General features: G+C 47.5%; 1 protein-coding gene across 1 annotated transcript; it reads right to left on the minus strand.

Moving 5' to 3' along the window:
* Positions 1–2,647: 2,647 nt before the first annotated feature.
* VCP (valosin containing protein) lies at positions 2,648–24,919 on the minus strand. Its single transcript, XM_080573741.1, has 17 exons — positions 24,723–24,919; positions 19,834–19,945; positions 19,278–19,450; positions 16,929–17,071; positions 15,152–15,282; positions 13,370–13,501; positions 12,883–12,985; positions 10,897–11,030; positions 10,514–10,649; positions 8,889–9,001; positions 8,077–8,241; positions 7,845–7,967; positions 6,637–6,849; positions 5,089–5,397; positions 4,015–4,170; positions 3,510–3,664; positions 2,648–3,104 (listed from the first exon to the last, which is right to left on the minus strand). The coding sequence occupies exons 1-17, from the start codon at positions 24,737–24,739 to the stop codon at positions 2,999–3,001; spliced, it is 2,421 nt and encodes an 806-aa protein (XP_080429867.1). The 5' UTR covers positions 24,740–24,919; the 3' UTR covers positions 2,648–2,998.
* Between the last annotated feature and the right edge of the window lie 377 nt (positions 24,920–25,296).

The following is a 25,296-nucleotide window of genomic DNA, read 5'->3' on the forward strand; positions in this document are numbered from 1 at the left end:
ACCTGAACCTCCCCTGGCTCAACCTGAGGCCATTCCCTCTGGTCCTGCTTTGGGGCCGGGCCCAGGCTCTAGGCCCCAGCGCCTTGCCCCCATGCTGCACACACCGGGCTGGGCTGGGGCCCTGAGGGCGTTGTGTGGGCTCTGGTGGGGCTGAGCTGTAGGGCTGGGGCACCACGGGCATGGTTCTAGGGCCACAGGGGCAGGACAAGGAGCTGCCACCCACGGCAGCAGTGAAGGGGCCCAAGCAAGCTCCCTCTCACGGGCTACCCCAGCCTCCACATGCTGCTCCAGGGCAGAAGCAGATGCTCCGGGAGCTCCCCCGAGGGCTGTCCCCATCAGGAGCCACATCCCAGAGGAGACAGAGAAGAGGAGGGGTTCCAGCCCTCCTGCTGGATTTAATTGTGCTAATTAAATTGCAATTAGGAGAGGAGGCAGGGAAACCTTATGCTCCCAGGAGCTGGGACACACGCACCACCACCCCTCTGCCTCCTGCCCCAGCCCGCACAGCCCACAGAGATCTGCCACCAGCAGGGACAAAGCGCAGGGACTGGGGGTGACATTCCCAAACCCACCCCCTGACAGAGCTTGGCAAGGCTTTTGTGAGTCCTGTGCAGCTGCTGCGGAACAGCCCTTTTCTCCTCCCCAGGTGGCTGACAGCAAACACATTGCAGAGCAGCAGCACGGCCCCATGAGCTGGCAGCATCTTCCCCGTAGTGCTGAAGCAAGGTGGTGCGAGGACAGGAGAGGCACGGTGCTGGCAGCCGGCTCTGAACTAGGACAGACCACCCGAGCAGAGGCCGCCCAGCCTCCCCGGAGGCTCCCGTGGCCTCCTAGCACAGCCTGCAGCAGGTGGCTGTGCTATTTAAGCAGCGCTCCCAATTTTAGTGCATTTCTCCCCACAAGCCCCCTTTCTCCTGGAAAGCCCCATCCTTTGGCCATGGTGAGACTCCCCTCGCCCCTTTCTATCCTCCCTTTAAGCCTTGGTAGGCTGATGGAGCTCATCTACAACTGAGAGGCTTTAGGGCCCAAACTCCCATTGCTTGGGGCCCCCACAGCTCCTGCTGCAGGAGAAGTCACCCCAAAAGCCCTGGGGGATCCCTTCTGCCTGTTTCATCCACAGTTCATCATCTTTGCTGAAATCCTCAGTTCCTGCAACCCTCTAGAAGCCGACAGCACACATCCATGCTCTGTGCCAAGACCTGTTGTCCTCTGGTTCAGGGCTGGGCCACATGCGGCCAGCAGCATTGCTCCTGTGTTTAAACACATCTTCCCTCGTCCAGCTGTACTTCCCCACCACCGCTAAATCCAGCCCCAAGCTGGATGATCCAGGCAGATGGCGAAGGGTGCCCCACCTACCTGCTGGCAGCCAAAGCTGCACGTTCAAGTCAGGCAGGGAAAGGAGAATCAAATTCAGCCGGCTGCATTTGCTGCGACTGCTCAGGGCAAGAGGAGTACTCAGCTCCCAGACTTTGGGGTCAAAGGCGAGCACCAAGGCGCTGAGCTGAAGCTGTGCTCACCACACTCAGAGCTGGTCCTTGCGTGCCACTCTGCAGCTTGGGAACGTGCAAGCACCCAGGGCCTCCCCTTTTCCCTGTTTTAAAGCCAGACCCCACGCAGAACAAAATGGAAGTGAAAAGTAACCGTACAGAACAGGAGGCTCCCTGTCTTTCCATGGAATTCAGGGGTGAGCCCGAACACCACGCAGCACAGGGCTAGGCTCACAGGTACAGGCTCACAGCTGTTCCTCCTGCTGCAGCACTGCCCTGCAGCTGGCCACGCACCTTCCTAAGAGCAGCTCTGCTCTTTGGGCCATTTACCTGCTTCAGCACGCGCAGCCCTGGCTCCAGCTACAGGTGAATGAGCACACGCACCAGGATAGGGCAGGTGCCAGCTGCCAGACCCAGGGCTTCTCTTTGCATGAAACGCTAAGTACAGCAGTAGCACATTTTTCAGTTCGGAGAAGGGAAAATAAACCAAGGAGTGGGCCAGGAAGCTGGAAGAAATTGAAGGAAAAGCACAAGAATATGATCAAAACCTGACTGCTGAGTGAAAGGCACAGTAAAGGCCAAGCTGACAGCAAAGAACCAAACCTTTCATCAGAAGCCCACAGGGACACACAAATCGTTTCTGCAGAAGGGGGAAATCTCTCTGCAGAACATGACAAACACTGCTGCTACAGCATCAGAGGAAGCTCCTGTTCCCAAACCACACTCAGGTCACGCTGCACCAGACTCCAGAGACAGCCAAAGAACTCCCTTGTGCCTGCCTTCAGGCAGGGTGGATGAAAGGGGGATTTCTGGAGAAGCCCTGGGCTGCACAGGAGTGAAAGCAGCGGGACACCCAACAGCTCATGGGCAGCATCAGAGAAGCAACACCAGATACCTGCCACTGGCAGCAGGGCTCTCTTACACGGTGCTTACTGCCAAGTTATGGCACAGGAGAGAGATTGTCCAACCAGTTTCTTGTGTTAACACGAGCTAAGAGACGTATGAGCAGAGAGCAACCTCAGATGCTCCAGGGAAATGCACAAAACAGACAAGAGGGGCAGCTGAGGAGTGCTCAGACAGCAAGTGAGAAATGCGGTTTACAGAGACAGCGCTGCTGATGCTGCAGCAGTACCACAAAAAGGAATTGCCAGGGGCCTGGCTAGAGTTTTGTGGGATTTTTATTTTTTTTTTAATTATTTTTTGTGTTTTGTTTTTTTTTTAATACAGGCTAGCGTTGTACCCTTTGCTAAAGCTGCTGATTCTGCCACGTAAACTAGAACAGAAATTTCTCAGAAATTAAGTCGGTTCCCCTCCTTGTTAATTCACTGTCTGCCTCCCAACTGAACATCGGTCTGTATTTGTGTGTTTGCAGAAAACATTCCCTGTACAAAGTCTGACGTGCAGCTACACTGTTCTGACTGAGGAATGAAGAAGCCGAGAGTCCACTGAACATTGGATTTTCCCTGTACAACGTGGCCTGATTTGGAGTTTGGTCCAATGAGGACAGCGAGTTAACCGTAGAGATCGTCGTCATTGTCTTCACTGTACACGTTGCCCCCGCTGCCACCTCCCGTGCCTTGGCTTGGACCAGCACCTCCCTGGTTTCCTGATGGGAACCTGCAGGCAGCAGTGAAAAAGGGGAGAGAAGCTCTTCAGAAGCTTCTTCACAGCTCAGCACAATCCCCTCCCTCCACAACAGCTCCCGGGTGCCAAGTAGGAAAGGGGAGAAATGTGGTGAAGCCTTACGGTAGGTCATGCAAAGGCTTACAGTGCTGCCAGACGTTGCTCTCATTAAAGGAAAAAGAGCTGATGGGCTTCAGGAGCACTAACAGAGCAGCTACAGCTGACCTGCAGCACAGCCTGTACCACTGTGTGCTCAGCTGGCTGCTGTACACACTGCAGGGAACCAGAAAACGCGGTGGAAGAGGGGATTGTTACCCAGACGACAGCAAAGCTGCCCTCAGTGCTCTGCTCCTAGGGCTAGCTGAGCCACTTTGCCTTCCCCGCCTCCCTCACGGTTACCTGAAGCTGCCAAAGCCACGGCTCTGCTGTAGAGTCTGTGCAAACATCTCGTATTTCCTGATGTCATTGTCACTGACAGAGCGGCGAGCAAAGCGCATGGCCTCCTCAAAGTGATCCCTGCGTATCTCAGGAACCGGGTCCTCCTCCTCCACCTCCTGCAGCGGGACAGAGGGCCCAGGTGAGCTGTGGGCAGCCCGACACCCGCCCACAGCCCCCTTCTGGGTCAGGATGCAACAATACTCGCCAAGGCAGGGGCTAGAGAGGGATGCTGCAGCAGACTGAGTCACAGCTGCAGCAGGGGCCTTCTGAGCAATGCCAGAGATGAGGCACAACAGGAGGCCCTCACCCTCCCACAAGAAGAGAACAAAGTGCTCCAGCTCAGCACTCTGTGCCGAGCCTACTCGTCCTCTACTGAGGATTACAGAGAGGAACACATCATCCCTCACCCACGGGCAGAGGTGGGCTGCCTCTCTCATGAGCAGGGAAAGCTGAGTGCCCCGCTCACCATGGCAGAAGGGTTGGTCTGCCTCTCACGCTCTCGCCTGATCTCACTCTCGATGGACTCGCGGATGGCCAGTTTGCAGGCACGCTGGCAAATTTCTGTCAGGTCAGCCCCCGAAAAGCCGTTGGTCATCTTAGCTAGGAAATCCAGGTCAACATCCTAGGGAAAAACAAGAGAGGCCTCTCCTTTACACCTTGCACTCACAGGTGACAAAGAAGTGCTTTTAGATCCCACAGTACCAAGGTGCTGCCTTAACTTCGGCCAATTTTAGGAAGATGAGCTGTTAAGACTCTTGTTTCTGGTAAAAATTAACTACACACAAAGGCAGGCCACACTCTCCCCGCTCACAGAAAGAGCCTGCTACACAGCTACAAATGCCTCTGCACTGTTCACCTTCAGGAAGAGGCAGGCTGACTTTCAGACATGATTTCCTCAGGTCTCAGCATTCGGAGTCAAATGAGATGACTGGAAGTGGAGATGGGGAGGACAAACAGCCTCCTCTCCTCCTTCCTGTCAACTGACAGAGTAGCACTGCAACCTTCTTTAAAGCTTTCCTTCCCAGCAGTACTTAAAAAAATAAGAATGGCCTAAAAAAGTTTGCGCGCTTGACACCCGCTTTCCTCTGATTAACCCTGTGAGTTTCATTATTGCCTGCTTCCCAGGCAAGGGATAGAACTTGTATCTATGAAAGAGCTCAGCAACAATTAACTGCGATGGTTCCTCTTCAATTTCCATTTCCCACCCCCGTTTTCTACATTTATTTTTCTTTCAGAGTACAAGAATCTCCTCCATCTTGCCATAACAGGCGTTCCTGTTCCTGCACTGTAGGCAGAACTCTACTATGTGACAAAGACCTGCTGTGCTGACACACTGATATCTAGCTGCGTTGGTACCTCGTTTTAGAACTCGAGCCTCCCCCTATCTCTGCCATCTATTTCCACTCTTCAGGGATGGAAGGTTTCACAGCTCTGCAGTGCGTGGAGCAGTCCCCAGCCCTCCTCTCTGTCCCCAGCTCATGAGGAGCACGTGCAGCACACTGCAAAACCAACTCAGGTACAGTCATGGCACGGATCCTACCTTAGCAACTGGTGATTTCCTCAGGTTGGCCTTAAGAATAGCAACCCGGGACTTCTCGTCAGGCAGGGGGATGTAGATGAGTTGATCCAGGCGGCCAGGGCGCAAGATGGCTGGGTCAATGATGTCCGGCCTGTTGGTGGCACCGATGATGAAGACATTCTTCTTGGTGGACATGCCGTCCATCTCTGTCAGGATCTGGTTGATGACACGGTCTGCAGCACCGCCGCCGTCTCCGATATTCCCACCTCGAGCCTTTGCGATGGAGTCCAGCTCATCAAAGAAGAGCACACAAGGGGCTGCTTGGCGGGCCTGCAAAAGGCAAAGAGAAACAATTAGTCCCTGTTAAATAACACCAGGCGAGGAGCACACTGATTTCACTCTAAGCACACCCTAAAATTACAGCAGCTCAGAGGAGTACCAGGACACTACTGCCTCAAGGAGAGCTTGGAGGAGCTGCTCTAGAAACCCTCAATTAAATTCTGAGTAACAAGGTGAATTTCCTCAAAACTAAGAGCATCGTAGAGCAAGCAGAAGCGTGGTAACTCTAACGCCAAGAGGGAAAGCTGGAACCGATCTGCCAGGACCAAACTCTCCCAGCAAGATCTGGGGATGTCTGGTTATTTAGGCACTGGGGTATCCATAGTCACAACGTATCAAATAGAAGGGGCAAATCCAGTCCACCTTCAGCTACCTAATGGGTAATTACAGGAAAAAGGAGTCAGATCCTTCTTTGAGGTACGCAGTGAAAATGGGTGCAAACTGCTGCAAAGAAAATTCCAGTTAGAAATAAGGACAAAATTCTTTATAATCAGAGAGTTCTAACATCAGCACACAGGCCCAGAGGTCAGCGATTCTCCATCCTTGGTTGGTGCTAATATGCTAATGTACTCATCAACTAACACACACGAGAACCTCACATACACAAACCAGATTTCCAAGTTATCTTCCTGCTCTGGACAAACAGCTGGAGCAGATGGCTTCTGAGGTTCCCTTCCAACCTACATTTTCCCCTCTCATTCTCCTTCCTGCTTTGCTCTTCCAGCAGCTCCCCTGACCACAACAGTGAGGATTCCCAAGGTAATCCCTACGTAGGACAGGAGGCGACACTATCTATAGGGAACTGGACAGCAGGAGAGGAACTCCTTTCTGCACCATGCATATTGCAGGACAAGACCCTGCAAGATGTTTTGAAAATCTGTATAAGTAAATAGCTAACGAGGTGTCAAAATAGGTTTTCAAGGTATATTGAGGATATTTATGTCACTCTAATGCCAGCCTCATGGCTAAGGCTCTAGCACATTTATTGTTCTGTAACAAAAGATGCAAATTGTAGTGGGAGAAAGAACATTTAATTAGCTATGTTCCCAAACAGGATTAATTCCCTAACATCAGGAAAGCAGCCCCTGCTCACAGTGCAAGTGGGGAAAACACACACACACAAAAAAATACACAAATAAGAACTGGGCCAGTAAGACAGGCACAGTGGAGACGATGTTCTGGGAGTATCTCAGCCCAAACGTAGCACAGGGAGCAGAAGAAACACTTTACCTTGTCAAAGATCTCGCGCACATTGGCTTCAGACTCTCCAAACCACATGGTGAGCAATTCTGGACCCTTGATGGAAATGAAGTTTGCCTGGCATTCGTTGGCAATGGCTTTGGCCAGAAGTGTCTTACCACAACCAGGTGGCCCATAGAACAGAACCCCTTTCGATGGAGTCATGCCAAATTTGAGGAACTTGTCTGGGTGCTCCACAGGATACTACAGGAGGAAACGACAACAAAAAATTCTCGTGATGAGCTAGAATAGGCCTGTACCTTGCTCCTAACAGAAACACTATCTGAGATTTCTAGTCAGTTAAACACAAGTTTCTGCCTGCTCAGGGCCTCTACAGATTTTAGATGAGAACTGGTTCAAAAAGCACCACAGCTCAATGGTAAAGCTGCCCTAAAATGCCTATTTATCCCTAAGAACTATTCACCAGTTTGGGTAGTTTTCCAGTACACTTAACCCCAGCATTTTTCTGTCCTGCAGAAGCAAAAGGGAACAGCTCATTATCCAATCTAGTCAGCTCTGCCCTCCAGAGACATGCAAGGTGCCTGATGTGAGCATTTATCCTCAGAAGCAAGGTCAGAGCTAGGTGACTGTTTAACACCAGAAAATCAGACCGGAAATTAGATTTCTATTTATTTATTATTAACTCACAGACAGGTTGCCTCTACAGTGAGGACTGAGAGCAGGGATGTATCAGAAAGAAACCATCCTGATGCAGACACCAGAAGTTTCCACAGACATTCATGACTTTTTGTCTCCCTTCACAGAAGGCTTCACAATTATTTTTCACCTGTCTCAATGGTAACACTGGTAAAAAGCCCTTTGGAAGCTCACTGCATGAGAATCTTTGTTTACCTTCTGGCAGTTAAAGCCACCATGTAACAGGATTCTCAGCAATGGCCCCATTGCTGGCTTCCACCTATGAGAGGCAGAACTACTACATTTCTGCATTAAGCACAATACCCATGAAAGATGTCACCGTATGCTCAACTAAGGAAAGTCTGACACTGCTTTCCATCACCTTCCTCTCCCTAAGTTCACCAAGATGGAACACTGTGGTATTTTCAGTCCATTACAAGCAGTTATCATAAAAACTGCATTTACCCTGTTCACAGTCCAAACAGTATACGAAGAGGCTCTGGATTTTACCAGAATAATTATTACTTAACTGACTAGGCAAAAAATCAGCTGTAAACTCTTACCTGTACAAGCTCCTGGAGTTCTCTCTTTACATCTTCTAGACCACCAATATCTTCCCAGGTAACTTGTGGCACCTCTACCACAGTCTCCCGAAGAGCAGAAGGGTTGCTCTGGCTCAGAGCCCACTATCGTTAGAAGAAACGGCATTAAATAAGCATTAAATAATGCTATCATGTCATGTTCACATGCTTCAGACAAACAACTAGACAAAAGAAAGGGGCACTCTTGCATTACCCTGAAGTCATCCATGGTCACAGCCAGCGAGTTCATCACTTCAGCATCGATGGTTTCATCTTCTAGGTCTATGAGATCCATCTTCTTTCTGATAGCCTGAAGAGCAGCTTCTGAGCAAAGAGCAGCCAAGTCAGCACCAACATGTCCATGGGTCTCGTTTGCCACCTGAAAGCAAAGCACTGACTATGACTCACAGGGACGCAAGCAAGAACTCTGCATGCTCTGGTGACTCACTCGGAGGTGCAAAGAAACTCTGGAGGACAGAAACATCAATGTTCCACTGTGGGTTCAGGAGACAAGTGCCACCTCATATTTAACAGGCAGAGACACTGCTGTTCCACCTCCCACTTGAGATCAAAGCTGCAACTGGAATTCAGATGGCAGAACACAGAAAGATAACCCCAAGAATGGAGTTCTTCATTCAAGACAGAAATAACAGGAACCAACTGAGTTTATATGCGGTATCCCATGTCACCACAACACTCACTCACCTCCCTGAGAGCTGTTTTAGGGTTACTAGTAGACAACCACAGCAAACAAACCCAGAAGGACAGTAGCAAGGCACATGCAGACTGTACTGATACACAGTTGTTTCTCTTAGCCATGCCACTTTCAACTAGTGAGAGAGGATTTTGGGTCACTGGTAAACTAGTTGGAAGGAAGCCCAGAGATCACACGTTCACCCAGTTTCACATCGTCCTAAATGAGCAACTACGTTTATACGATCAAAGCCATAACAACTCTGCCACAAAACACAGCATCAGTTAACATTAGCCTGCAGAGACGAGCTTTCCCAACAGCATTCTGCTCACCTGTTCCAGATCCACATCATCAGCCAGTTTCATATTTTTTGTGTGGATCTGCAGGATCTCCAGGCGCCCAGTTGCATCTGGGATACCGATATCTACCTCTCTGTCAAAACGACCTGGGGAGTACAAAACATATGTTGAGCTGCTGATTCTGCAAACCACAGAAGCTGCAGTTGCTGTCTTCCTCGGACTGAACGACATAATGACAAACCACACGGACAATTTCAGAAAATGCCAGAGCTTTGGGTTTCTGCACAGCATGTATCAGCATAGTTGCAGAGTGAGAAAGGAAGAAAGGCCTTAGCTATTTAGGAAAAGTGGAACTAATGTATTAACTAGACTTCAAGACTACAAAAAGTGGAGTACTACTGGTTTAGCAATATTTTCCAAGCTTCATTTGTAGGAAAGGATACTTCCTCTAACCAACATACCACGAGACATTTTTGCTTGCTTCCACCTTTGTGTCCTCAGCATAAGAGTATACAAATTCTGAGAGACATATTTAGTTTTTTAGAACTTCCTACAGTAATCATCACAGCAAAACCCAGGTTGTGAAAGAAAAAAATTGCCCCATTATCTGGGGAGGCAGGTAACCTATATATTACTGCAGTATTAACTTAGGTACATACACCTATCATTTGCCTCTAGCAATGCCTCTACACACTGAAGATGCCATTTTCTCCTGCAAGCTTGACAGGTTTGCTGTTACACACTTTACCAACTGCTCATACACCAGACATTCATTCACACTGTAGAGCTTTGAAAACATGGAGCTTGGAAACTACCAGACTCCTCATTAATAGAAGCGAAGTCAGACAATGCTTCTGCAACCTGAGGCGCACACAGCTCCTCAAGCAGTCTTTTACTCCTTCAGTGTGTCCTGAGCTAGCCTCACCTAATAGAGACTACCACATGATTTTGAAGCATTTCGTTACTTCTACAAGTTCTAACCTAATAAAACAGGAAATTATATCAAAGGCCAGAAGCCTAGAAATTAATTAAAAAGCAGCAGCTAGACACAAGTCAATAGTCTATGAAACACACAGAAGACATTTAGTATTAATTTCTGCTCAAACTTTCCAAGGCCCCTGGAAACATAGTCTGTAACAAAGCATCTGATTGTATTGGGTTTATGTGGCATGGGCTTGGTAGCAGCGGGGCTGCAGGGGTGGCTTCTGTGAGCAGAGCCCAGCAGCTGCCCCATGGCATAGAGGAACCAGCTCCAGATCCTCTGAAAGGGACCTGAGCCAATAAGCGATGTTGTTTGTGCCTCTGGGAGAGCAGATTTAAGAAAGGGGAAAAAAAATGCTTGGGGGAGGACATAGAAGAGGGTGGATATGGGAGGGAAGGTGTTTTTAGTTTGCTCTTCCACTTTTTAGTTTTCCACAGTGCTAATCTGCTAGTGATAGGCACTAATTACTAATCTCCCTATGCTGAGCCTGTTTTGCCCATAAAGATAATTGGTGAGTGATCTCCCTGTCCTTATCTCAACCCTTGAGCCCTTTCCATGGTATTTTCTCTCCCTTCTCCTTTGAGGGGGAGTGAGAGAGCAGCTGTGGAGGAGCTCGGCTGCATATCAGGGTAAAACCACCACAGTGATACAGAAAACAGTTGACAATTCTGGTTACCAAATCGCCTGAGTGCTGGGTCAATGCTGTTAGGTCTGTTGGTAGCTGCCATAACAATCACATGTGCTCTCTGTTTCAGTCCATCCATAAGAGTCAACAGCTGAGACACTATGCGACGTTCCACCTCTCCATGCGTCTACAGAGAGACAAAGCAATTATTAGACTAAAAAACAATTATTAGACTAGAAGCTCTACAGCACAGGAGCTGGACACGAGAGCCACGAGCTGCTAACAAACATTGTGAACTGCGTATGATTCTTCTCACACCTGACTGAGTTCAAGCATTAACTGCTGCTTTACCCTAAACTCAGACAGAGATTCATGCCAGCTGCTAACAGAAAGGGTGTACGTACACTTCTTTACCTCCTACAGGCTATCTTTACCTTCTCTCTCTTAGGAGCAATGGCATCCAGTTCATCAATGAAGATGATGGCAGGAGCGTTCTTTTCTGCTTCTTCAAATGCTTTCCTCAGGTTGCTCTCAGACTCACCAGCCAGCTTGCTCATGATCTCAGGACCTGAAAAATAGCAGCACTGTGGCACCCTGAAGAGACACAGCTAGCCCCGAGGCATGTAGATGATTTTTTTTTTAAGTACAACATTCATATGGGAGTATCTATAGTTCAAGCCAAAGCAAACACTATCAACCAAGTTCACTAAATTTGCAGCTGAACAGGCAACAGAATGCGGAATTACTTTCTATCATTATTCTGGTGTGTTCAGTTTACTCTAACAGAATGCAGTGCTAGTCAGTGAGCTACCTTTAGCTGCCTCTTTTCTTACCCTATTTCACACTTGGTGAGCTTCTCTGTAATGTGCCACCACACACTGTTAATGCCAGTCCTAGCTTGCAAGAGAAGCAATCAAATTATATGGTGATAAATTATCAGGATAGGGAAGGAAAAAGCTGTAAGATACTGAAGCTGACTTTAGCTTGCATTACATGGGCACACATTTACCTCTATAAGATCCTATAAATGAGTTCCAAAACTAAAATAAAACAAGCAAAAACAAACAAACTAAAAAACAGCCTGCCAAAAAAAATATCATAACCTCCCCTCAAAGAGTGAAAAAAAAAAAAAAAAGAGTAAAAACACATCAACCGCAGAAGGAACAACAACAATCCCCTGAGACTTCCTACAACTGCTGACCCTAATGTTTAGGGATCTATCTATTCTGTTTATATTTTTCCATCACGATGATGGGAGTGGTCACAAAGAGAAAGCAAGCCTCTTCTGAAAGATCTGAGGAAAAGAAACCTGACCCTCCGGATGCAAAGCTGCTGCAACAGCTGACTGAAGTGAACCAGCTGCAGAGCCACGGGTGTGGGCAGGTACCACACTGTTTCACTTCAAGTAACTCACCGATTCATACCAGTTCTGCCTACAGCGCTGCCTGCAGCTGCAGGCTTGGGCCAAGCACACAGAGAACGCATCACTAATTCTGACAATGAATGTTACTTTTATTATGCACCAGAAGTACAAGTCTCTAAAGAAAAGGCTGACTTATTAGCACACAGTGACACCTTCCACAGACTTAGGAAGTAGATGACAAGGGTGACATACGGTTAGGAACAGCCCATTTACTTCTGACATCTTGAGATAAAAAGCGAGGCAGTTCCCTACTGCTGGTCTCTGCTATGCTGTGCTGTACAATCCACTGCTTTCACCTTCATCGATCTGATAGAAATCAGGGAAGAAGAGCAGCGCTCCTCAAGTACAAGCATTCGGTTATTCCAGCACTGATTGCAGAACAGGACAGAAAAGCAGCGAGGAAAATTCAGAATCTGGTCTTCAATGGCCATGGACCAGTATCTACCTCAACTGCTACAGGTGAGAGCGAACAATACGAGGTCCTGTCACTTCTAGCTAAGTTCCAAAGTACTCGTTATAGCTTTCAGGAACGTTCCTCCCAATTTAATGTTATGTGAAACAAAAGTGGTCTTGTGCTTCACTTAAGGAAAAAGAACTGCAGTGCAGACCAGCTTCTTTTCTGAATAAAACATGCTGGCAGCAACAGACATGAGTGTTCTACGCCCATATACAAAGAATAATCTCACTGCTTCACTCCTAGCTCTGCCCTTACCAACATAAATGAACACTCAGCTAAACAGACTCCAAATTCCCACATCACAAAACTGTCTTTCAACCGCTGGTACAAAGCAATCAATTTTAAGGACAATGCCACTACCACTGATGCTTCCACGTAAGTGGCCTCTAAGTGTCCTCAGTGGGGCACTTGAAAGAGGTAAGAAAGGATATCAAGGACAGAAAGGTGGCTATAAGGTGGCCTTATCTAAACCATTCATTACCATTAGCTGGAAGAATGACCACACAGCAGGTCTGGGTCCAAAGCAGACACAAAGCTTACCATTGATCAGGAAGAAGAAGGCCCCAGTTTCGTTGGCCACCGCCCGGGCAATCAGCGTTTTACCAGTGCCAGGAGGACCATACAGCAGGATGCCACGTGGAGGCTGGGGACAGAGGCAAGGGATTTAGCTGGAAAGCCAGTATCTGAACGCCTGAGTAGCTTCACAGTGTATTCTGAGCATTGGATAAAGCCAGTCCGAAACTGTGATGCTGGCTCATGCAACAACTGCCATCCAACCATCAACACCCTGACTACTCTGCATGACACACAAACAAAAACCTTGCCAGTAACTGACAGTGATGATTCAAAGCATCTCTCTGTTTTACAAGTGCCAGTATTTTAATCTGTGTCTAAAATGTAAGGAAATAGTGTCCTAATACCAGCATTAAAAAAAAAAAAAGTTACTTATTCCCCTCCAATAAGTCATAAACCTCCTACATCAAAGCGAACAGCAAAGGCAACCTGCAGCACGCAGGTGCTTACTTACCTTCACCCCTATGGCCTTGAAGAGCGCAGGGTGTCGGAGGGGAAGTTCCACCATCTCTTTGATCTGAGCCAGCTGCTTCCGGCAGCCACCTATGTCATCGTAGCCCACTTCATTCAGTGACTCTTCTTCATCCTACCGGGAAGGAAAATTATTAAATATTTGAGTGAAGACAAGGGTTCAACAATCCCTTCCGGTTTACAGAACCAGGAATCTGGGCTATTGCTCATTGTTCCTTCTTTGCTGTTTTGAGATGCTTACTTCAAAGACTTCATGGTTTCTTCTACAATTGTTTTGTAGCTCTGACTTCCCAGATATACAATGGGAATTACCTGCATGTACCTAGACCTCAATGAAACCCGGCCTCTTGAATGACAGCCTCTTCTGCTACAGACTCAAGCACAAAACAAGCTGTGTGATCTTCTCGTGTGTCTAACTGATTAAAGCAGACAACGAAGCCCAGTATAAAATATTCTTTAAACTGCAAATGACATTTCTCAGTACTTGAAATACCCTAGCTACCATACAGTTCTCAGATGCAGTGTTTTCTTTTGGGACTGACTCAAACTAACTGAGAACGTTGAAATTCAGACATGCAGATAAGACCAGCTGTAGCTAATTCTTCCAGTACAGCCCTACAGCAATCATTCTGCTCATGGGTGTTGAAATCTCTACTGGCCTTAGTTATCCGTAACCTAAGGCCACAATAAAATCATAAAATAACACAGCCTGGAATCTCAGAAGGGATTGAGCCAGAGCCCCACAGAGCCAGGAAAGCTGTGAAGCAGGCTGCTCAGAGCCTTGACCCTGTCAAGCACTGAAGGTCTCCAGAGCTGGAGATTCCTTCTCTCTCTAGAGAGAACCATTTTCCTAAAATCTACTGGGAATTTCCTTTGACCCAGCTTCTGCAGTTGTCTCTAGTCCCGTCCCCAGGCACAACCCTCAGAAGGACGCGGTCACCTACACCTTTCCATCAGGCAGTTGCCAGAAAGCCTGCCCCTTCACCTTCCCTTCTCTAGCATAAGGCCATTCTCACAGCCTCTCTTCATTTATTTTGACCTCCAGCTATTCATCATTTTGCTGGCCTTGGCTGAACTTGCTCCTAACCGCCTCTACTGTGTCCTGAAGAGCCCAAGCAGGACTCATCCAGTGCTTCAAAAACAGAGATGATTTTTTCACAAGGCAGCTAACTTTATGAGGTATACAGCCACCTTAGCTCATAGCCCTGAGATTTCCTACTCTACAAAAGTAAGGTGGCCAACTCCTGACAGACAAGTAACTCAAGCTGCCTTAAACTTGGGATACTGAAGGCTAGACACCTTAAGGGATTGAATTAAAATAAATAAAACTGTTTAGAGGTTTCAAGTTTCTCATTCAAAAAGCATTAATCGCTTTCTCTTCACATGGCACGAAATTTAGCAACACATTAAGTCCTCCCTGCTATGGATTAACAGAACTCAGGATTTAAAAAGATACATCTAAGTCCAGCATGAGTTATCCAGAAGCAGATGCAAAACTAGCTGCTTTCAAATTGTACCATTTTCTCAGCAAACCTAAGCATTAGTCTTATCTTGGTGTCTGAGGAAGGATATTGGAAGCACATTTCTCCCATTACCTTCAGCAGCAGTTCATCTCCTGAAACCAGAGTTCCTAACCATTACATTCAATATACAAAATGGCAAACCAGGAACTGCAACTCTGCCGCTCTCCAGGGCAGCCACAGAAACAGATTTCAGTGGACAGAGCAGATTCAGGACAATAACTGCGTGGCAGGATTGAGCTCACCTCTCGTTTGATGGGCTCTCCTTCACAATGGATCACTGTGTCCGGAGCCACTATGCAGTAGGGACTTGGATCTGTCTCCACCACTTTGAATTCCACTGCACGCATTCCTCCACGCACCAAGAAGATGTCACCTGTAAAATCCCACCTTTTAGTAGCCTGCTGCAGCTGATGTCTGCAAAATGTCAACCCTTGTACTACCAGCAGCCATAGAGGATAAGGAAGTAGGTTACACATGCATATGCCACTGGCATTTTTAACACTGCTCTACATTTTAGAGTCAAGAGCTGCACGTACTGTGTGACTGCCAGAGCACTGTTTAGATCTGCAGCAGTTAAACTTTTCAAATTTCATCCAGAAACAAACAGCAAACAAGAGAAAGGAATACTCTGCCTAAATACCAAACAAAGGCAATGAATCACATTTATTTCCCATTCAGTTCTAATTCAACTGTTCTGGAACATTTTTTATTAAAAAACTTCCTAAAAATAATTAATGTGTAGTTTAGGAAAAAAATGTTCAAACTGGTTTACAATTTGTGTTTGATCAGCTACCTAGGCACAAACTGAGGTCAAGCATCCCTGATCTTTTGAAACTGGCTAAGAATAGGGACCAAGAGTAAGACGCTCAAGTTTTTCCTGTCTCCTTTAGAAACTAGCTATCACTTTACAAAAGAGGTGCCTGCCTCCAGCGTACGGCCCAGAGACAGTAAACGGTGCAACCACCAAAACTGAAAAGTCATGAGACAGGAGAAACCAAAGCCAGACTGAAATGTCAAACCACTCTGAGATACAAAAAGCTTTCAAGAAGTTTGCAGAGCAACACGAGACTCGATCCCAAAAACAGGTTTCTTCAGCCAACTCTCAAACTGTCCCACTTTGACTCGTAGTGCCTTGCACTAAAGCACAGCAGCAGCTGACTGTTTCATTAGAGAAATTCTCTCCAGACACCATCTGCATATTGGTTTTGCTACTATTGCTCCAAAGAAGTGACTTTCAGAGTGGCTGTTCCAATCTGCACATAGACACGCGAAGTGCAGCCTTGAATGTCCTACTTCTGCCTACTGCCTCGAAGAGGGAAAACCCTAGCCAGAAGCACTAGAAGCAACCAGGGAAGAGGCAAAAAGCCCTAACAAAATAAAAACTTATTTGGAAGTGGTTATAATAAGTTGCTATTAGTTACAGTAACTGCTTGTCTCCAAAAGGAGAATAATACGTAATATTGACTACGACTCCTGGCTAAACTGGGCTACAGAAGCTGGAAAACTTCATTCAACTAGTGTTCATAATGTATTAGGACCTACTTCTTCCAGCAGAAGTGCTGCTAGCTCAGCTGTAAAAGTGCATTTCATTTTCTAAGCACTCTCACAGTTATTAATTGAATTACTCTGAAGAAGTGAATTTAGTCAGAGTGCCAGCTGCTCTATCCAACCAACTGATGAACACACAGGCAAACACACAATCCTTTTGAGTGGTAGTAGCAAGATAGGAGAGAATCTTATTAAATTAAGTTCTACCTAAGATTTTTCTAACACACTCCCATCCAATGTAGCAAGAAAAAAAAAGCAGAATACTCATGCTGCTGTGCCAGCCAGTAATAGACATTACCCTTTCTTCTGAAGATTAGGGAAAATTGAATCAGAACAAGCAAAATCTCACTCTGCAGATGTCAGTCTGATGCTTTGTTGAGATCTGTGCAAGTCCCCAGAAATTCTCTTTACCCAGTCTCAGGACTAGACCACAATCAGCAGCATCAGGACTGCAATAACATGTGCTGTTACCTTTCCTGATGGGTCTGTATGCTTCCAGGAAGTATGGCTTGAGATAGACCTCGAACAGATTCCCCGTGATCCCTTCTACTGTGTCATCAATTGGCAGCACGTGGATACGTTTGCCATATTTCACATCTGGGCAGGGCTGGATGCTGCAACAGAAGAGAACTCCAGTTAGTCACATCATCCTCGACTTACACCTGAGTCTGGAAACAGCAGTGATGTCCCTTCCCAGGCCAGCACAACCACCAGAAAGGACTCTCCAAATCTGCGCAGAGACTTTCCACCTGCCTAAGAACATTTCAGTGCTGACAAGGTAGATACCATGCCCAGCAGAGAGCTAGTCTTCACAACATGTGCCTTTCTTCATTCCTCTCAGCCCTATCCAGGCTGCCGGGGAGTTTCAGACTTTCTTCCTACCTCTGCTCTTCTGCCAGGATTGCCCCTTGCCATCCCGAAGGCAAATTCAGAAATTACTAGTGCAGCCAAAAGACCTGAGAGAGTCAGAAGCTAATTTTTGTTTTAACAAGGAGCTACTGCTAAACCAAAAATAAGAGAAGGGGAGACGGGGGTAACTTTTTTCGTTATTCTCTCTAACTTACTACAAGGAATAGAAGCCCCTGCTGCCAATAACCCTGATTCAGAGCAAAGGCTCTCAAAGTACCAATCAGTGGTAATTGGCTTGCAGCCAGGCATCTGTCAATCCCACTTCGTGGAGGCTGACATTTAGGTTAAAGTCCTAAGGCCCTTTTCCGCTTTTTAAATAAACACCACAGCCGTGATTTTACAGGGTAGGCAAACAGCCTACCGTAGCGATAGCTGACTATCGAGCTGCAGCTGAGAGGCAGAAAGTTCAAATGTGCTTCACCTGCTACGAAAAGCCTACACTGAACTGCAGCTGAGCGTACCACTTTTCATAGGCCGCTCTGTCAGAGACTCTTAGATTCATTTACTGCATGCTTTACCGAGAGGATACAGCAAAAGGGTAAAGGAAAAGACCAACTGTCCCAGAAGGAAAACAGTTTACAGACCACAAGCAGGAAGTGATTAATGCATGAATCTGTATTTTGGCAGAGACCAGAACACGGCAGGTAAGACAATAGGTAATTAAAGATCAGCAAGAAAAAGTTATGAGGGCGAGAGGTGTCAAAGTTCTCTGACCCTTGCAACAAAGCTAATGTAATGTAATGCATCTGGAGGGAAAAGAACCACTATAGGCACAGTCCCAGAAGAAGAGGGGAGGGCAGAGGCTCAATTGTTACACTAGGAAAGACTCCAACAGCAGCCTCATATTATTTTAAGGTAAGAATTCACCTTTACTTCACAGGCACTGGGTCAAAGCACTGTTCTGTTTCAACCCCGGCTGTGTTTAAAACTTGCATTTTCAAGTACAGTGAGGTACAAGTGAGGTACAGCCTCACCCCTCTCCTCTACGAAGCTTGTATGAAACATATTTTACATTTAAAGATTTATCCAGGTATCAATCCAGGAAGAGAAGTGCCAGAAACCAGGTTCCAATTTCCCTAGAACATATAGGATATTCCACATCAGGAAGATGCTCAGGGGGAGGAGCTGTCAGCCTTCCCATATTTAAGCCTGCAAATTAGCATTTTTGTATTTCAGAAGCGTTCAGGCAGTTTCGCCCTACTCCTATCACAGAATGGAAACTGTTTTCTGGAACTTCAATGTTTTCTCACTACTTTCTTCAAGTGTTGCACAACAAAATTCCTGCAACACGTTTAAAACGTTCCTAATTCTAAATTTACTTTTATAAGAAGAATTGAAATATAGATAACATGACTATAAAGTTCCTTTGGGGATTTTTAATCTTGGTATTCAACTGATTCATGTTTCTGTCATTCATTCCTATCAAGTTTCAACTTCTGTATGCCACAGGGCAGCTTCATGCTTGAGCTAGATACTGTGAGATCAATTACGATATTGCTTAATGCCTTCCACTGTTAATGGCATAGAGATTAGAAATTCAGACACAAAAAAATTGCAAGTCCATCTGACAATGTAAAGTTGGGAAGAAAACTGACAGCAGTGGAATATTTAAACTATTCAATTTAATGACAGGACCTGGGCTCATGGAAGTGCTGAAGAGACTTCAAGAACCTTTAGCATTGCTTTTTAGTATTAACCCCAATATGCACAGAGCCAGAAACACACCCAAAAGCTAACTGAGATCCCTGATGTAAGCCATGCACTTGAAAATGTTTCTGGGGTCTCCTCTGGAAGACATAAGAATACTTCCTGCAGATCCTGTCTCTGCTACTGAATGAATGAATTCAGGGCCAGTGCAGAAGTTATTTAGATAACCCAGGGAGACGCAACAGTCAGCGAAGCAGTCCCCACCTGATCACATCACCCAGGCGCACTCTCAGGTTATTGCGAACAACCCTGTTCATGCGAATCTTCTCATCTGAGCAGGTATCATCTGACAGTACAATGCAGACTGCTTCTCTCCTCTTCTTTCCTTTTAGCAGAACAGTATCGCCTCTGAACAGTTGCAATTCATCCATTTTTGCCTATAAACAACAACAACATTAGAGCAAGCTCCTGACAAAACAAGAATTCGAGTATTTGAAGGAGTTACTTGACTTTGGAGAATTACATGTCGGAAGACATGAATTAAATCCACAAAGACACAGGATCCCACTATGAGCTGATCCTGAAGCCAGACTAAGGGCTTAAACTCAACAGAATCTTAAAAGTTCAGCATCAAAATATATTTTAGCATGGAAGAGTGCTCGAAAACAAGACAACCCACCTCCCTTGCTTGTAACAGCTGCAGCTTCTTATACAAATAGCTAGATTCATCTTGCAAAGTTAAATTTCATGTTTTTTCAACATACAGCAGCAGCTTGCGGATTACCCAGATGAAATGCTTTGATTTTCCCCAATGACGCACCTGGGACAGTGACACAACACTGTTGTCTTCATTGATGGCTTCATCAACAATTAACCGATTGGGCCTGTTCTTCTGCTTCAGAATTGCAGTCGATAAGTCATCCGCTTTAGAACTGGGGAAGAAAACACAAGTTCTGAGTCTAAGCGATTCCACTCCTCCCTCCCCAGCCACCCCCCTGCTTTGGTCTCTATTTTCTATAGGTTTTGCTGTCACATCTTTTAAAAACCATACTTGTTTGTAAGACAAAGGAGACATTCTTCCCAGGCACCCGCATCAGGTGTTCAAACCAGAATGCTTTCTGTGAGCAAATATTGACTACCTTACCAGCCTCAAATGGAAATAGCTGTGAAGCTATCTGTGAAAAGAAGTGGTCAGTGAGATGTTGCTGACTGTAAGATGTTTCGCCTAAAAGAATTAGTCAGACCCAACTGCAATCACACGTAACCACTGCAACTGAAACGAAAGTTTAAGTCTATTTGGTGACAAATCCCAGATAAATAGGGGAATTAAAGCACAATGTTGCAGCTCCACTGACAGGGAGAGCTGTAAGAGTTTAGCCTGTCAAGGGCTATTAGTTAAACCCAGCAAGCCAGTAGAAATATCCAAGTGTTCATTAAAAATATGATATATATGTTTTTTTAAGGATATAAGCACCTTCCTGCAACATCTTCATAGGAGTCACAGCAGCTCTAGCCCACTACACCACAAGAAATGTGACAGATTATTCGTTTGTCGTGACAAAAACGAAGCAAAACAAACAGCAAGGAAAGGGAAGAAAGGCAGATTAAATCATTTCCTTCAAAATCTAATACAGCAAATTATTCATTTCCTTTAAAAAAAAATGAATTTGAACAAAGCAGATCTTGGAAGTTGTACATTAGCCAATCAAAACATTAAGAGATGTTTGGAACTTCCCTTGATGGGCGTCTGACTACTTTCTGAAAGTAGTCCACAAGTGCCAACATCTAAGGACATAACAGAAAATGATGCAGACTTTGGCTTGATCCTAACGAGACAAAACAAACAAACAAAGAATACCTGTCTTTGTCCTAAGCAAGTAGCAAGCAGCAGCAGAGAGCAGGAAGCTCTGAGGACAGCCGTGCTGGCTGCACCCTCCGGCTCTGTTTAGCTCTTTTAGGGACAAAATAACCAGAAGAAATCAAACCCTGAGTGGAAGTGGCAGAGCAAGCAGCTGCACAGCATGAACGCAGCACGCTGCAGCAGAGCTTCGCTTCGCATGTTCACTGCATCTTTCAGAGGTACATCAGAGAGCTGTGACAAACCTCCAGCAATGTTACCTGAGGTACCCCTCACACCCTCGAGACAGAAGCGTTTCCAAGACAGGCTGTGCAGTATTGGCTCCTCTCTCCGAGGCTTTGAAAGAAGAGGGGAACAATACAAGCCTATGAGAGCAGCCAGCTTGTTTCCAAATGGTTTTCAAGCTTTGCATAAGCTCTAGTAGCATAGGAAACATGTTGCAAATTAGGACATTATTTTAAGCAAACAAAACAAGGAGTTGTAAAACATGTCCTTCCAGGACTGCCAGCACTGGCCAAGTTGCCTTTTTCCCTTTCTCCATTAAGAGTGCAATAGGTAAGAAATTAACATCGTCAATGAGCATGTGAAGTGTTACACATCCACTCTCGAAACCCAAAGAGAGACAAGGAAGTCTGCTGGACACATCCAGGAAGAAGCTCACAAATTTCACCTTCAAGCTAAAACATGGTACTAGGAGAGTCTTAAAAGGGCTGGGATTTCCATGAAAAACAAACAGAGCACTAAGACAACTGAAACAAATAAACTGTCAGGTCCGATAGCATCTTGTAGTTAAAACAGAGGGCAGAAATAACAAACTACTTGTAAGGACCTTGCATCAGCTCCTGGACACTGGAAATTAATTTAGCAGGTGCATTTAAAAAGTTGAACTAGGGGACACCAGAAAGCAACAATACTTCTATTTAGTTCAGAGGCTGAATGTAATTCATACCCCTCCACACATGAGATGTGGATCCAAAGAGCTTCTGATAAGAAATCATTGCCGGAGTTTGGCTGCATAAACTGGTACTGAAACTGAGTAGCTCTGCCTCAGGACGCAGAGATTGTAATGCAGCCGAAAACACGGACTGGGACTCCAGAGAAAAACAAATGGAAGAGGAATTGAGCAACAAGAGAAAGCTTTTTGACCAAAGCTTCCAATAAAGTAAAAGCTGTACAAGAATTGGAAGGGAAAAAACAAAGTTCAGCAATCTTCCAGTACACAGCAAGAGTTACATTTAGTTCTGCTGAATCTGAAAACAAAGTTTTAGTACTGAAGAACTGAATCTGCAGTTCCCTAAGTAAGAAGTGAGGGCTGGATCAATGCTATCGGTACATTACTGCACTTAAAGCAATCGAAAAACTTGGGGGCATTAAGAAAGGAATAAAGGTATCCAGGAAACAGCACACAGATACCTAAATGCTTGGGCTCAGCTTCAGTTCTCTGACCTAAGAGTCGTGCCGACAAAGGACCAAAAGTGTTAAGAAATCACATGACAGCTACACAGGCAAGTGATGTTGTTTCTCCTGCAGACAAGTGTAAGGACTTTGACAGAGTCTTCCCGGAACAGCTGGGAACATTACCATCACCATTTGCCCTCGTTGCACCTCTCCTGGCGATTCCTCATGCAGTAACTGAAATGACAGCAAAATATGCCTGCGCCCCTCAACCACACTCAGACAACATCTACGCAGCAGGGAAGGAGAGCCTGAACCAAAAATACTAAGCTGGAAAGCCTGAAGCACGGGTTGTGATCCTCTTCTGCCAACTTTCCTACACATGCTGGTAAAGTTCATTGAGGGGCCAAGGCAGACGGCTAACCTAAGTAATTTTTAAAGCTCCCCAATGAGTTTTCTGTCAGAAATTGCAGCTTCTTCAGATCATCTGCCCAACTCATCCCTTGTATCAGCTCCCTCACACACTTTCCTCCTCCCTCACTTCTTTCACTGACTCAACAAAGAGACAAACTGAACACAAAACATAGCTTTAGAGCTGCTTGGGGATTAAAAGGAAATTATTTAAAGCTTGCCCCTAGACAGAGGGCAGGAGTGAGGACATAATCCCCTGCACAGCTAATGGGCAAACTTGTACATAAAGCAGGAGACATCAGTAAAATTGAAGCAAACACGTACTAGCCCTGAAGCCCCCAAAAATGGGTTCCCAAGTCTCATCCTTAGCCGCCCTTTCTTTCAGCGAAGCAGCCCAACAGACCCATTTTACACTGGGAAGGGGAGGGAGCCACTCTAACAACTTTTAACACTTCTATGTTTTTCTTTGTCAGAGCACCCCTTGTTCAGCACACAGTAACGCCCAAAGGCTAAGCGTTAGGGCAGACTATAAGAAGAGAGAGCAGAAGATAATTACTGACAAGCATTTTTTCTGAAAACAAGCACTAATCTCCAAAAATCCCCATGAACTAGGGAACTAAGATGTTCCTGCAAGTCTGCGGTAAATATATAGTGGAAAAGTCCCTGACTCAAAACGATTCCAGCTTCAGCAATGAAAGTGAAAACAATCACGCCTTCTGGAGGCTGGTGGGCCTTTTAAATCAATGTCCTCATGAACCCTCTTTTGAGACAAACCTGGAAGTAGTTTCTTACAATCCTGACCCTCAATATTCATGTTATGGACTGAACTGCCTTCCCCAGGTCGGCATTATAAATCCATAACACATTTTATCCATTAAAGCAAACGACTGATGCTCCTGGTGACTGCAGCCACATACAGGGCAACCAAGCAGTGAGTTCATCCCCGTGCCTGAGATGCCAAGTTCTCAAATGCTGTGCCAGGCTGGTAGGCACATGAAAACGAGAACCTCTTCAGAAACCACGCTCTGGTGGCTCTTGCGGTGCTGAAGCTCAGCTCAGCAAGATGGTTGCCAACAGCACTGAGCCCAAAATTGCAGCCAAGATGCAACTCTTGTTGCAGAGTAACTTCTGCTGATTCCTACGCGGTGGTGATAACTTTGTGAAAGTGGACGTTTCTTTTAAAGGCAGCGTTCACCTCAGCCAGCTGCAAAATGGGGCTTTTGGCCTATTGCTTCTAGCTCTGCTACGGTCACTGGATTCCCGGCACACCTTGGTAGGACCAAGCGGGTCTGAATTCCGGGAGTTGCAAAGGAAAAGGACAACGTAAACACCGGTCACTAAGGGGACGAGGAGTGCCTCCGGGAGGGCGAGCAGGTCACCGAGGCGTTCCTCGATTTGGGAAATTCTCTTCAGTGCTATTTTTAACACCCCTCGGCGCCCAACGCACGTGGGACGGCAGCGGGCTGAACACCGCCGCTCGGCTCCGTGCTGAGGAGCCTGAAAGCCGATCCGGGGCCTGGAAGCGAGGCCAGGCCGAGGGGGCAGGAACCGCCACAGCACGGGGGGGGGACTCGACCACAACATGTCCGCCTCCACAGCGCCGGGCCGGGGGGGGGGGGGGGGGGCAAAAACCGGGCCGGGGCCGGGCCGGGTCGAGGCGGGGAGGCCTCGGGGCTGGGAGGAGGCATCGTGAGGGAGGCCCCGGCCTCGCCTGCCCTCACCCCCCGTCAGTGACTCGACGCTGGGGGGGGGGGGGGCGTTGGGAGGCGCGCACGGGGGCCCCCTGCGGGCACGCGCCCTGGCCGGGAGCGCGCACGGCCGGGAGCGCGCTCGGGGAGCGGCCCCTCCCCACCCGCCCAGCCCCGCCTCCCCGGGGCCTGCATGACACAGCGGGATCGGGCAGCGGGGGCCCCGCCGCCGGGCCCCTCCGGCCGGGCACGGCGCCATCGCCGAGCCTCTGAGGGGAAGGAGGAGGAGGAAGGGGGGGGGGAGGAAGGCGGAGGCCGGGCCTCGCGCCTCATGGCTAGGCCGCGGCCCGCACTTACTCGGATCCCGAGGCCATGGCGCTGAGGGGGAAGGGCCGAGGGGCTCCTCGGAGCGGGGCGGCGGAGGAAGGAGGCTGCCGGGGCGGGCGGCGGGCGGGCGGGCGGCGGCAGGCGGCGGCTCTCGGGGTGCTCGGCGCTGCCTCGGCCTCAGAGCCGACTCATCGGAAGGGGGAGCTCCGCCCCGCGCCGCCTCGCCTGCCTAGCAACAGCGCGCGCTGGCCAATCGGAAATTCCGACCGGCGGAGGCTCAGCCAATGGGAAAAAGGAGAGGGGAAAAAAAAAAGGGAGCTCTCCTCCTCTGCCCCGCCCCTCTCCTTTTTCCCCTCCCAATTGGCGCGAGCCAAGCGCGACGGCCGACAGCCAATCGTAGTGCCTCCACTGTCATGGCTGATCTACCTGGCAACGCGAGCCGGGCAGCCAATGGCAAAAATAGGAAAATGGAGGGGGAAGGCCCGCCGCGCCAGCGACCAATAGGAGGCGCGGGAGGCGGGTGACTGACAGCTCGGGCAGAGGCGCTGGTGCGCTGAGCGCACCCGGGCTCAGCACGGCCGCAGCCCTCCGCCTGGCCCCAGGG

Source organism: Anser brachyrhynchus (assembly GCF_964034855.1).
Source record: "Anser brachyrhynchus genome assembly, chromosome: Z".
Taxonomy (NCBI): Eukaryota; Metazoa; Chordata; class Aves; order Anseriformes; family Anatidae; genus Anser; species Anser brachyrhynchus.

What these genes read in the sequence shown, in the direction of transcription:
- VCP (XM_080573741.1), bottom strand. An exon ending in TCAAGGCCATAGGGGTGAAG is followed by an intron (nt 12,986 to 13,369) that starts GTAAGTAAGCAC and finishes CTCTGTCCCCAG; the next exon opens with CCTCCACGTGGCATCCTGCT. An exon ending in AGACCAACCCTTCTGCCATG is followed by an intron (nt 3,665 to 4,014) that starts GTGAGCGGGGCA and finishes GTCCCGCTGCAG; the next exon opens with GAGGTGGAGGAGGAGGACCC.